At 42.7% G+C, this 14,472-nt stretch overlaps 1 protein-coding gene across 15 annotated transcripts in view; it reads right to left on the reverse strand.

Annotated features, from left to right (window-relative positions):
• Positions 1–14,472, reverse strand: part of ZNF236 (zinc finger protein 236) — a 115,418-nt gene that overhangs the window by 26,506 nt on the left and 74,440 nt on the right. For 13 of the 15 annotated variants that reach the window (XR_011504347.1, XR_011504348.1, XM_070512840.1 and 10 more), the window contains 7 exons: positions 11,206–11,357; positions 9,306–9,518; positions 6,086–6,368; positions 3,592–3,695; positions 1,387–1,752; positions 512–657; positions 177–417 (listed from right to left, as the gene is read on the reverse strand). Coding sequence is in view for 13 of the 15 variants with exons in the window: in XM_070512840.1 (XP_070368941.1) it covers positions 177–417; positions 512–657; positions 1,387–1,752; positions 3,592–3,695; positions 6,086–6,368; positions 9,306–9,518; positions 11,206–11,357 (1,505 nt within the window). In the remaining 2 variants the exon portion in view is untranslated. The remainder of the gene's footprint in view (positions 1–176; positions 418–511; positions 658–1,386; positions 1,753–3,591; positions 3,696–6,085; positions 6,369–9,305; positions 9,519–11,205; positions 11,358–14,472) is intronic. The other 2 variants (XM_070512838.1, XM_070512836.1) reach the window with 1 other exon arrangement.

Here is a 14,472-nt window from a genome sequence, read left to right on the forward strand (position 1 = left end):
AATAAACATCATTTATCATAAGAAAAGCTTACTTTACCCATAGGACATTTGATTTATTTGGTGAGCTTTACAATGAGACAGAAATGGCAGCACAGTGTCCTAAAATCAAATATGTGACTACAAGCAAGAAGCTGAAATGCCAGCTGTCAAAATCGACAAAAGTGAATGGCTCCTACCACTGCTGCTAGTGGTCAACACGGAATCCTGCTCAGACAGTGGGCCTATGGTCAAATTGGCAGATGTCACCGTGGGCTGTAAGGACAGGCCTGAGATGGGCTGGATGACCACACTGGCTGGGACCGTACTGTCTGGCGTCTGAAGAGAACTGCTTTGTGCGGCCAAGCCAGGCTCCCCTGTCAGCTGCTGAGCAAGCAAATTGCTCTGCTGTAGCGTTTGCTGCAAGATGCTTGGGTCGATCTGAAAAGCAACATAGACATTTGTAATGAAAATTTCACACTTACGTGTGATTTAGACCACGTTAAAGCACAGAAAACCACGGCAGGTATCATACCTGTAATGTGATGTTATTAATGCTAGAGGCATCAATTCCAGAAATTTGAACATTTGACCCAACCAAGTTAGCAGCCAGCTGTAACTGGATGCCTTCCAGGGTGGCCAGGCTTCCGTCGGTCAAAGACACTGTCCAGTCACCACCTGCTGCAGAGAAAGGAACAGGAGTGACCGTGTAGCAATGTGATCTAATCAACAAGCACTGACGCTTACTCCACACCACACACACACATTACCTAACTTATCATCAGAAAACAAACCCTGTGAAATAGATAATCATATCATCCATTTTAAATGTAACAGGAAACTAGGCTCAAAGAGACGACACTGATCAAACCAAGATTTAACAAAACAACTAGTGACTGTCTTTTATTAGGCTTTAATCACACCATAGGACACATACACAGAAAGAAAGCCACAGAAGATGCTAATAGCTATTAACATTTGCTATATTTATCTGTAAGTACATAAAAAACCCAAGTGGCTAAAATTTAATACTTCTCAAGCACTGCACCACCCCAACGACCACTGAGTAACTCCAGTTTATTAAAAACAATGTTAATGAGTAGTTAGAAATCACACGTCTCATTATCAAATTTGTGAGAATGCTAGAAACAAACAAGTTTAAACCCAGTAAAAATAAAAAGCTAAACACAGTACTAAAGTATTAAAAAGGAGATGTGATGGAAGAAAGAATGGGAAATGGGAGGGTAACTGGCTAAAGATGAAATTTCCAGCTGCCACATTCGGGAAATTTCAAGGAAGGGCAGTGTTCTGTTGCTGACAGTAACGTTTCTTCATTACTGGCAGCAAGAAAAGTGACATCTGTTAGTGCACTTACTGTGCCACCCCCTGTTCACCAGACTCGGTACTTACCTGACATAGAGGCCGGAAGGACAGCCTGGCCCACCAGTCCTTGTTGAAGCAAGTTCTGATCAAACTGTCCTGCGAGAACAGAGTTGTTCATGATAAACACATTAGGGTCAGAGGAGGACGGATTGAGGAGGTTGACGGGCTGCAGCCCTTCTGATGAACTTCGGGTCACAGGTTTCCTGGCTTTCTTTGGGTCTGGTTTATAGTGAAACTGCATGTGAGTCTTCCTTCGCCCAGATGTCCGGAAACGTAATTCACAATGGGGACATTTGAAAGGCTTTGCTCCCGTATGCAAACGCATGTGGACTTTCAGACTTCCCTTTGTAGAAAAGGCGTTGCTGCAGACATGACAACTGAAGAGTTTCTGACCTGTGAAAAGGACAGCCAAGAGTCAACAGGAGCCGACCACTGCATTACATTCACATGCACCCAGTCAAACAGCCAGTGTGGGTGTGAATGTGCTGAATCCACGCACCCCAGTGCTGCAAAGAGTCCCTTTCTCCCATAGGAAGTCACGGATATGAGAGAGAGATGCTGTAGAAACTTAAAAGTAAGTTAAGTACATTGTTCACAATTTGAATGTAGTATTTTCACAACACTTTGATGTTACAGTGTCTCTAACCCACTGCATCACGAACCCTGTGGGAAGTTAAGGTTACGGTGCTTTAGCTCAGCTAGGCATCACTGTGGCTCTGACTTTACAAAGGCCATGTTAGCGACTCATCACTTTATTTTCTTTTCCACAAAGGAGACAGCAAGACACCAGCACTGGTATAATCCACCTTGGAGAAGGAGCTCTGGGCTCGCAGAGCCACACATCTAGCATCATGCGCCCTGCTCCTGGGACACTAGTTCTTTTAACGGGTACAGAGCTAACAAAGGCCAAGAAGGCAGGCCTGAGTGCCCTGCCACGAGCATCGACCCTGCTCTGGAGAGGCTCTGGGAGGAAAAAAACGTCCTGGTTTTCTGTTTCCCTCTCCTGTTCCAGGAAACCAATACTGATTTATACCAGAGACAGGCACCTGGGACTCACTCCAGGATTCGTGAGGTCTCTTATCCTAACACTGCTCAGGGACCTCAGAAATCACCTGATGACGTCAGAATGAAGAATGAGACCATAAAACGTATTTTTCACAGACTTTTCTTTCTATTCCTTAAGTATGGGAGCTGACACTGAAACCCAGTGTGCACGAGTCATCACGGACATCGCCAGGACCTGCCATGTGAGAGTCAGCACACTCAACCCAGGGACGCAAAGACAGGTGAGCTGGTCCCTCCTGATCCTCAGCAGTTCACAGTCTACACAAGAGGGACAAACACACGGAAGCTAATGAAACAATGGAAACACCGCCCAGAGAAGAGGCATACTGAATGAGTTTGTGTATCTTTTTATTTAATTCCAAATACTAGAATTCCAAATATCAGAAAAGAATCATAAATGTGTGAAATTCCATTTACATACTCTTGGTTAATTCTGCTCATAATAAAAAATTAAGAATATGAATGAGTCTGATAATCATAATCCTACAAATTGTAACAACAACTCTAACATTCTCTGAGAGTTACTGTGCACCGTCTTCCTAAGCCCCGTTTTCCACACGAGGAACCGGGGGCTCAGAGCAGTGGCTTACAGGTGGAGCACAGAGTCCAGCCCACCAGAGGGCAGAGTCTGCCCTCTTAACCACTAGGACACACAGCGCAGAGTCAGGAAGCAAAGGCTTCATATACCTGGACTAGGACAATTCACCTTCCGCTCCTCAAATGAGATGAAGAAAAGAAAACGGCCATGGAAATTGTATATCAATTTTTTTCCTTTATAAGATTTTTCCCCCCACATAAAAAGAATTTTATCCGACAACTGTAATCAGATTTGCTAAGTGCCCAGTTTTTACAAAACCTCAACAAACTGAATCTCTTTGGCCTCAATGAGACTGAGAGGTAATCTTTTTAACAAAGGTAGTTAAGTCTCACTGAGCATACAAGGTGACATAAGTCGACATTTGAGATCTAGCTCCTTTTCCTTAGTGTTATAAAGATCATTTCCCCCATGACAGGGATCAAAAGTCTTCTACATCCATTTCTTCACGGTTCCTGATTTTTAAGCTTCTATAATTTTGACACTATTTATATGTGCAAAACATATAGGTGCAAACAAATACAAAAAGCGATGGTGAGGCATCTCCCAGTGACACAGGTCTCCGTTCTCACCTGTGTGAGTCTTCACGTGGCAGTCGAGAGTAGATTTAACAGTAAAACTCTTCCCACATTCATCACATTTATATGGCTTTTCTCCAGTATGGATTCGAACGTGTCTAAACAGAAAGCATTTACAATTAAGTGTTTTTCTTTTTAATTCTAGACACATTTACAAAAAACTTCATGATTTTAAATTTATAACTATCCATATAAATACAAATACTACGTACTGAATAAATCTGACCAAATAAAACTTTAAAGCTTCACTCTTTACAAAAAAGACCATAAAACAAATCCAAAAGACAACAAAAATTCTGCAAGACCAATGAAAACAGGGCTAACTTTCTTAAAAACCAAAGAGCTCTTACAAATCAGCAATAAGACAAGAAACATCACAGCAGAAAAATGGGCAGTGCACAGGCAGCTCAGAGAAGGAGAAACGCACACAGCCAAACACCACATGAAAAAGTGTTCACCCGTACTCAGGATGTAACAAGAGCAAATTAAAATGACCAGGCGCTGTCCTCCCCGACAGCCTGATGACGGCCCGCTGCTGGCTGGTGGTCTGGGAACAGGCACTCAGACTGACGGACTTAAACAGCACAGCCCACCTGGAGGCCAACGGGTGTTGTCTGTCAGCACTGACCCCTGACGCTCACCCAGATGCACCAAAGAGCACACCACTGTGGTGGTGACTGGTAACTAAACACTGAAAACTAAATGTTCATAGAGGGGTCTGCTAAAATAAATTCTGGTATGCCCATGCAGCAGAACACCGCGTCACCATTTAAAAGAATGAAATAGGTTTGCAGGTGCTGATAAAGACAGACATCCAGTACTCAATGATATGTAAAAATTAAACAAAAAACAAAATTTCAGAACTTAATGTTTATATATGCGTGGGCATGTCTGAAAAATGCACATAAGGAACTGCCAGTAGTGGTGATCCCTGGGAGCAGGAACATTTGTCACTCGACAGCCTCCTGTGCTGGTTTTCTTTTGTTTTGCTTTACCATGATTTTTGCCCAGTATGTAACAGGGGAGGCTGAACCCTAAATGATTTTTAAATGAAAAATAGAACAGGGAGAAGATAAATCGGCTGTCAGGCTGTACCGCACTTCTTGTTTTTTGGTATAAGTGCCGCCTCTCCTTTTCATTTTGCGATGCAGGCTTCATTAGCACACTGATGGTGTTGTGGCTTCTTGCCTCCTTCATCTCCTGTCCTTACTGGCTGCTCGTCAGCACCACCCACACGCCCACAGCCTTGCAGTCCTCTAAAGCGGCGTGTGGATCCCCACAGGGCTGTCTCCAACACCTCCACACGGGTGCCCCTGCCTGGCACACATTCTCATCCACGGTTCCCATGTCTGCCTCCCGCCGGTGACCCCAACTCTCCCGACCAGCTGGCTCATTAGTTCCTGGTGGCCACCCGATCGCTTGCCAGGCTGGACTCCCACCTATGAAGCACCCAAGCTCTTTCATCATAACTCCCTGACCCTCTCCTTGGTCTAACGTTCTCCTGTCTCATCGCCCACGTCAGATCACTCTGTTGACCTGTGAGACCCTTCCTCCCAGCCTACAGAGAGAGCGCGGTGACACCTTGGGGCCCATGCCATCAAGCCCCATCTGGGCTTCCTCTAACCGCACTCACCCACCTCACGACCCCTCTCACTACGGGGGTAGAAAGAGAACGCCCGCAGCCCCTTCTGCACTCACTAGATGAGCACTCCCAACCTAGCAGCTACTCAACGACAAGCCACTCTTCCCACGTTGCCTCCACCTCACGTGGAGCGCTCTGTGGAGTACAGAGGCACCGTCCGGCTTCCGGAAGCAGCCTGCTCTATTATTGTCCATCTTAACATCCTGACACTTCTTCCTTCTACGTCCCCTATACCTTTCGCCCATTAGTTCTATCTCTGAAAGGAAAAAATAGGTGTCCCCTGATTGAATATAGCAACTCTTCAGATATATTAAGAGAATGTTATACTTGTGTCTTCTTTTCCTGTCTGAAGGTCTCTGGAGCCCTTCTCTCATTTGCCGTGTCCTGGCTCCTATCTGCACATCTGCTTGGCTGGATCTCCTGTCAATCACTGCTATCCGGCCTGCCTGCCTTCATCGCACCTTCCTGGAGACCTCTCCTCTTACTCTCTAACTTGCTACTTGCTGTGCCCTCGCTCCTTATGCAGACCAGCACGCTGTAGGATAGGACGACATCCCTAAAAGTTTGGCACCATGTCTTTCTCAATGAATAATTAATCTTCGATTTTTTTTTAATACTACCACAATTATACAGAAATAAGCACAAGCAATCCAACGGAGAAAACAAATTTGTATTTAACATTCTGAATGAGATTAAAAGGAAGCCTCAGAAGTTATACTGGCTTAAAACCACAACTCAGGAAAGTAAGCAGCCACGTCAGTGGCACCAAGTGTGGAAACTGACCGGCTCCCTGCACGAGATGGCCCGAGGAGCGCACAGAGCACTGTTCCAGGCCCCTGGCCTTACCTTACTAAGTCGCTGGGCTTTTTAAAACTCTTGGGACAGTAGGAGCAGCAGTTGGCGTACTTGGGCTCGGCCTCGAGCTCCGCCTGCCTGTCCTTCATCTCGCTGATGCGGTCCTTCTCCGCAGCCGACTGCACGAGCACCTGCTCGGAGACAGTAGCGCTTTCCTGAGGCCGAATTTTAGCTAACTGTGCCGTCTCCTCCTCTGTGAAAGTGATGACCTCGGGACGAGCCTTCCTAGACACACTCCTTTCAGAACTGTCTTCCTCTTCTTCCATACACATATCTAAACGAAATATAGGAAAAAGGATCAAATCCTAACAAAAAAAACTACGTTTTCACAGAACAAGTAAATTAAAACTAAACCAGTTTGTAAGGTTAAAAATTAATGACTCAAGAAAGCTCTATTTGAGATGATAAAGAGCTTTTTACCACCACCGTTCTATCGAGAAGCTAGGCAGGATCCCCAGAAGGAAAACAGCACAGTGACGAGCATGCTGCAGGGAAGCAAACACCGACATTAGAGATGCTAAGACTAAAGACCGACTTCTAGCCTTTGCTGTCAGCCCGGCAGTGGGCTGTAAAACTCAGTGTCCACACAAGTCACTGGGACTCATAAACATGGATGTTTTGTTCATTAATATGGGCAAAAGAGGAATCATCATCAGATAAATAAAATCAACAGCCCAAAAAGAGACCAAATTGACAAATTAGCAAATAGCCCCCAATTAAAAAGATTTAATGAAAGAAAAAAATTTTTTAAATATGTATGTTTAGATATTCCCTCATTGAAATATAAAGATATATTTACATTGACAAAAAACAAGAATAAGTGGCTATTAAAATCTACCACAGAGAGAAAAAAGTTTGTCTGGGAGCAGGTCATTATTGCACAGATGGCTAAAAAAATCTTTTTTATTTTTTGTTTTTCTCCTCAAAGCCCCCCAATACATAGTTGTGTATTTTCAGTTGTGGGTCCTTCTAGTTGTGGCATGTGGGATGCCGCCTCAGCATGGCTTATGAGCGGTGCCATGTCCGCACCCAGGATCCGAACCAGTCAAACCCTAGGCCGCCGAAGCAGAGGGCGAGAACTTAACCACTCGGCCATGGGGCTGGCCCCTAAAAAAATTTTTAAAAACTGAACAGAAACACAAAATAGCAAAATGGACAGTGGCTAAAACCAAATTAGTGAATTATAAAACTAACTGGATGATTCTCTGAGAATAAAGGGAAAAAAGATGAGTGAGAGGGCAGGGAGGGAGGGAAAGAGAGAAAGAGAGGGCTGAGAAGGGAGGTGAGAGAAGGTGAACCATGGAGGATACAGTCATTTAGTAAGATTCCAGAAAAAGAAAAGAAAATGAACTAAAATTCCACATTACGACAGTAAATTCTGGAAAGATTTGGGGGCAGCCGGTTATAGATGGTGGCCTCACCAACAATGATATAGAAACATGGAGATAATTACGGTAAAAATTTTAAGGTAACCAAGAACACAATCAATATAGCAAAAGTCATCAAAAGAAGAAAAAGTAGTAAAATGTGGCCCAGTAAGGAGAAGACATAAAATAACGTGGCAGTGTTAGGCCAAATAGGTCTACTTGTCACAATAAATGTGAAGGAATTAAATCTCTATTACAAGACTCTAGACTTGGGTAAAAGGAAACAATTTTAACAAGTGACTTTTCATCTATAGACAAGAGTTCATATGAAGTTTTTTTCCCTCGAGGATCCAAAATAAGAAAACACCAAAGTACATAAAGGTGTATCTAAATACACACACAGCAGTGTGGTGAAGCTGTAACAAGAGCCCCAAATCCATCCTCACGGCACTGATTTAAGGGCATTAGATACCCTACTAACTGATGGGAAGGAGCACACGATCAGACCTGGAGATTAGTTAATACCCTCCAAACTACAGGGTTCTAGAAGTAATACTGGGATGTCCTATATTTTTTAATTCATTGTAAGGAAAAGAGTTATTTTCTTTTTATACTTTACTAAATCACGACAATGAGATTGAAAAATGTGAGCTATTTCACTAAGTATAACAGGTCAGAAACATCAATAATCTGAATTATCTACTGAAGAAAAAGCAGCTGCCTCGCTGTGGAGAAGTCAGAGTTTTTGTTATCTGAAGGTAGGTTAGGCACACTTTAAAGACTTCTTCCCCAAAATATAAGAGAAGGCTACACTGCTGTCATTTGGCACAGCACACTGGGGACAACTGTGACCTTGAGGTCAGGTGAACACAGAGCAGATGCAGGAACAGCAAACGGGGAGAGAAGCCAATGAATCGTCACCATATCTGACCACCGTGAGGACATCAACTGAACGATCACACCCGTTCATCACATTCACTCCACAGAAAACTGAGCACCAGTGCTGTGGGATGCACAGTGCCATTCACAGCACAGACAGCAGTCCAGGCCCCACGACATTCACATGAGCACAACCCACACTGTGTACAGAATGACACCGGTGAAAAAAATTAAAATGCTGTGTACTGGCATCACGTGTCAAAATATACAATGTGCACATTCTTAACACTGTAATTTCACTTGCAGGATTCGCTAAAAAGAAATCACCTGCTAAATACAAAATGTATAAGCACAAAATAATACTCTTGGGATTACTATATTTATTTGGTATAAGACTTGGGCAAATCAGCTTGTCTAACGTTTCATTAGCTGTACAGTGTTTTATGTCAATTAAATGAGATAATGTAAGTGGTAAGCACGGGTTTGTCAAGGGTTAAAGTACTCCATAAATGCTGGCTATTCCTATTATAGTGAAAGACTGGCTAACAGCTACATGTCCATCGGTAGGAAATTATGTAATAAAGTACAATGGAGTGCCATGCAGTCGTTCGAACTGATGTACATCTGTGTTTAACAACATCAAATACCTCTGTGATAAACCTCAGTGGAGGGAGAATTAAGTGGACTATAACACCATAGACAGCATGATTTCCTATCTGTCACGAAAGTAAGATCTCTCCCCACATGTACGTACATGCGTGGCAGGAAGCCTGCATGGTTCCAGTGGGTGCTGATTACTGAGATTACAAGTTCTCCTCTTTGCATCCCTCTCCGTTTTTTTTTCCCAAAGAGCAGGTATTGCTTTCATAATCAGAAAACAATTAATTTCAAAGGTGATTTGTATATTAACTTATCTCCAAGTTAGCATCTGGTTAATAGACCTTGAGCCAACAAACGAACAGTACCTCCTCCTTCTGCCTCTGCAGTCGCTGACCCGGCGGAGGAGACCGTCTGGTGCCTCTTCATGTGCTTTTTACAGTGAACCGTGGTCCGGAAGCCCTGCTCACAAAACGGACACTTGTAAGGCTTCATGCTCATGTGTGTGGCCATGTGCCTAGTGAGGCTGCCGTTGGTCGTGAAGGACGCGTTGCAGATGCTGCAGCTGAAGGCCTTCACTCCTGTCACAGAGGAACAAGGTAGAAAACCACATTTCATTACCTTAAAATTGTTAAGTAGCCAAGAGCAAACACAGATATGCTCAATAGGCCATGAAATCAAAGACCCTTTATTTGCTGTGGTCTCCTGTCTGCAGGAGCTGAGTTATTTTCGGATGGAACTGACACACCGTGTCCCACTACATTCGCTAGTGAAACTATGGCCTCCAAAGCATCTCCCTAAACTAAGGTCAAGTTCCCTCTGCCCCATCGCCATTCACATTTAAACTGGCGACAGGTTTGTGGATTCTACCCCAGAAATTTTTCTTCAAATCCATGTTTTTTCATCATTCCCACAGCAAATGACTTAGATTAGACCCTAATGAACAGCCTACAGTGTCTCTATACAGCTTACTTTCAAGTAACATCTGAGCAGAAGGGCTCTGTCCTCTGGACTAACAACACAGAGGCAAGCTAGGAAGGGTCCCTGTCTTTCTTCACAGAGTGGCCACCATGACTTTCCGAACTGCAAAGCTGACCAGGCTCCGCTCCTTGTGAGGGCTGTCCTGGCTTCCCTCGGCTGGAAGTAACGCGATTCCTGCACAGGACCTTCAAAGTGCCACGTGGCGTGCTCTCAGCCCATCTTGCCAGCGCCCATCAAGACCACTCCCCAACCAACTTACAGACTGACCTTTCCTTGTGTTGTTTGTATGTTTTTAAGCAGTACCCCTTTATTTTCAAATAAAACCTTATATAGAATATATGTTGATATTAAACAGAAGTATTATTAATATATTACATAAACACATTGAATGTATTAAACAGGTAAGTAATATATGTAAAATATATTTAATTGCGAAATCCTGTATCTGATAAAGAATATATTTTAAAACTCTTCTACAACCCAATAATAAGAATACAAATACTATAATTTATGAATAGTATAGGATTAGAAGAGACATTTCTCAATAAGCACACAAAAAGATGTTCATCATTATTAGCCATTAGAGAAATGCAAATCGAAACCACGATTAGATACCACTTCACATTCATAAGGATTGACATAACAAAGAAGATGGACAAGAAGTATTGACAAGAATATGAAGACAGGATGCTCCTACATCACTGGGGGACAAGTAAAATGGTGCAGCCACTTTGGAAAACAGTTGGGTAAACTCAAAGCTTTGAAAAGTTATCATATGACCAAGCAATTCCACTCCTAAACAAAGAAATGAAAACATACACCTACACAAAAACTTACATACAAATGTTCATAGCAGGATTATTCCTAACAGCTAAAAAATGGAAACAACTCAAATGTCCAACGACTGATGAACGGATAAATAAAATGTGGTCTATCCACACAGTGGAATGTTATTTGGCTATAAAAAGGAATGCAGTACTGATACATGCTACAACATGGATGAAGCTTGAACATATGCTGAGTGGAAGATGCCAGCAACAACAGGCCATATGTCGTATGATTCCATTTATACGAAATTATCTAGAATAGGCAAATCCAGAGACAGAAGGTAGATCAGTGGTTGTCCGGGGCTGGGGGCATTGAGGTGAAAGGGGGAGTGACTGCTAATAGGTACACATTTCTTTTGGGTGTGATGAAAATATTCTAGAATTAGATAGTGGTGATGGCTGCACAACTCCCTGAACATACTGAAAACCACATCATCTCCAGGGCAAGGCAGACAATGACCTGTGTGTGTCTTCTCGTGGGACTTGAGGACCCCGGAGGAGACGAAGCCGCGCCCACAGAGCTTGCACTTGTAGGGCTTCTCCCCAGTGTGCGACCGCACGTGCTGCTTCAAGTGGCTGGACTTCTTAAAGCCTTTGTTGCAATAGTCACATCTGTAAACACAACACACAGAGCACAGACCACAGTAACTCACAAAGTGACTAAAATGTTACAGCTGAGAATGGAAGAAAAGCTAACAATCTTCACCAACAATCATTACACAATCAGGCATAATCGTCATAGAAACTAGGCATGCTCTCCAATATTTAAAAAATTATAAAATATTAGAAATAATAATTTGTTAGGTCAAATTCTGCTCAGAGTATTTGTAGTCTTAAACATTTTATTATTTCAAAATTGGTAAATCCTACAGTAATTCCCCAGGAGACACAATATTTGATTAATTAGGAACCCTTTCTTTAAACATAACAGGAAGGAATTTATGACACGCTATTTTCTTTAAGTCGTAAGATGCTGTGAAATCTTCCATTGCTTTAGGGTCAGAATCACTCCTGAGCCCAGACACTTGGAAATGCCAACTCATATGTACTTTTGGTTTATAAAATACTTTACAAAACAGATTTTACTCGAGCTATTTTGAATAATATACAAATATGCAATATTATTGTCCCCTCAGTTATTATGGAATATATTAAAATTACTTCATGGATGCAAATAATTATAAATCTCAAAATTTCTATTTACATATTATTAAAAACTAAAAAGAGATTTAGAAAGTTAATTCCACTATACTTCCCTATTTTCTCCATTTCCAAGTTTTAATCTGTGCTAGGAAGTTAGTGGCATTCCAAACCATAGAGTCTCTAAGACCAGGCACCCGTACAGACGCAACTAACACTCGCCTAAGGTCCAGACTAAACTAAAGGCTGCTAAATGTAAGGACGTTTGCAAATCTCACTCTAATATGAAGTGTGGTTTAGTGAGGTTATCTATTAAAAATAGAAAGCAAGCAAACAGTATTCATCAGCTGATTTTAGAAAGATAATTCTGCAAATGAGATCAGGATTGATTCTGATCTACAAGTCAGCGGAAGAAAATGATCTATTGCCAGAACTGAGTACCACTAAACCATTTGATATCTACTGAGAAAGGTTCTCTAGGAAGGAGCAAACTTTTCACAATAGTCACATCTATTAATTAAAACCAACCACCACCAACAGAACGACATTGGTAGAATTGTGGGGAAAGAACCACCCTTTGGAGACTGGTCTGAAAGCAGGAGCTTCACCACCGGGCCCAGCCAACCTCCCGGCCTCAGCCACAGCCACTTTCCCACCTCAAGGACCACACTCTGTCCACAGAGAGATGGGACCCTTCTCTGCCTGTGAGACACCGCTTCCTCTCTCCCCATGGACGACACCTGCCTGCTCTGCCAACCACTTTTATTCCTCCAAAGTGTCCAAGAGCAACCTAAATTATAGGAGCTAACACTTAGGGCTGGCTCACTGTAGGACAACGATCAGGCCACGGAGTATGCACAGCATCTCAATCACTCCTCATCACAACTTCAGAAGTGCATTCCTCAGAAGACATTAGGTCACGCGTTGAGCTCCCAGAGACAGGATCCACAGAAAAAGCGCATCTGGAGCGAGCCTTTTTCCAGGAATCACACCTCCAGGGGGCTTTACTCTTCGCTACTTTTGTCATCCTCATAAGACAAAAAAAATAAGATAAAAAAATTATAGGCTAGGGGTTCCATGTTTCTTAAGGTCCTGGCGGAGGATCCCTGAGCTCCTTGAGACTCCAGTGAAAGCTACATATCCTCTCCTTAAAGAACTATCCGTGCACATCAACTCTCTCTCATGGCTAGTGCAATCTCACCTTGCTCACCCTAAGTGGAGGGGCCAAGGGTGAATCTTTGAGCCCCTTCTCTTTTTTATGGGCAAACACTCCCATGGCTTTAAATATTAGTCTACATACTGATAACTTCCAAATGTGTACTTCCCGCCTGGACCTCTCCCCTTAATGCCAGTCTGGCATAACGAACCGCCTATGTGCTGTTTCTTCTCGAATTCTTCTTGAATATCAATCCCGATGACACAAAGCCAAGTCTTGGTCTTGATATGAAAAACTGCTCCCCGGAGGGTCTTCTCTTTCCCAGGGATAGTAATTTCATCCTTCTAGTGCTCAGGTCAAAATCCTAGTAGGCATCCTTAACTCCTCTCTTTCTCTCACATCTTTACCTATAATAAATCCCGTAGGTTCTGCCTTCTAAATAGACCCAGAACTTACACTACTTCTTACCACAGCAACAACCGTCTCTTCTGGCAGCTCCACATGGCCCTTAGCAGCCTGTTCCTGCTTTATTTCTCCAGGGCCCACAACAACAAGGATCTACTGTGCAGTTTGTTTATTTATTTTGCTTATTATCTTTTCCCACTAGAATGTAAACTCCATGAGGACTGAGCGCTTCTCTTCTGTTTTGCTCACTAATGTAGCCCTAGCGCTCGACACATAACAGGGTCTTAATAAATGCTGAATGAAAGAATAAATGAATGATGCAAGGCTAGATGTCCAGCAAGGCCCAGGCACATGTCACCAAGGAATCATAGGAAGACACTATTAATCTCCCTTAAAAACACCAATGCAAAATCCCAAATTAAACACTAGCAAAAAAATACTTGTGAATAAATGAAAGTGTGAATAAAATATCAGAAGAGTCACAGAAATCCTGAAGCCCATCTATGTACATCCCCTAAAAATCCACGGACCCCCAAATTAAGAGCCACTGCTCTAATATATTTTGGAATTTGCAAATTCATGAAGATCTCAGGATAATACACTTCTGAAGATACAGAATCTAAATATAAGAATACTGGTTCAAGGTACTTAAGATCTTGTATGAGAAACAAATCTTATGAAAACAAAATAAAGGAATTACTTAGCCTCTCAAAAGTTATGTATTCAGGGCCAGCCCTGTGGCCGAGTGGTTCTGAGGTTCAGAATCCTGGGCGCAGACCTACACGAGTCATCAACCACGCCATGGAGGCGTCCCAGATACAAAATAGAGGAAGACTGGCACAGATGTTAGCTCAGGGCTAATCCTCCTCAAGGAAAAAAAGAGGAAGGTCAGCAATGGATATTAGCTCAGAGAGAATCTTCCTCACCAAAAAAAAAAATTATGTGCTTAGTAATGTTAGCAAAACTTATCCATATCAAGAATCTTAATCTCAGACCACTCATTTGAGGTAAGGTAGCTCTTAATTT

Source organism: Equus asinus, chromosome 7 (assembly GCF_041296235.1).
Source record: "Equus asinus isolate D_3611 breed Donkey chromosome 7, EquAss-T2T_v2, whole genome shotgun sequence".
NCBI classification, from domain to species: Eukaryota; Metazoa; Chordata; class Mammalia; order Perissodactyla; family Equidae; genus Equus; species Equus asinus.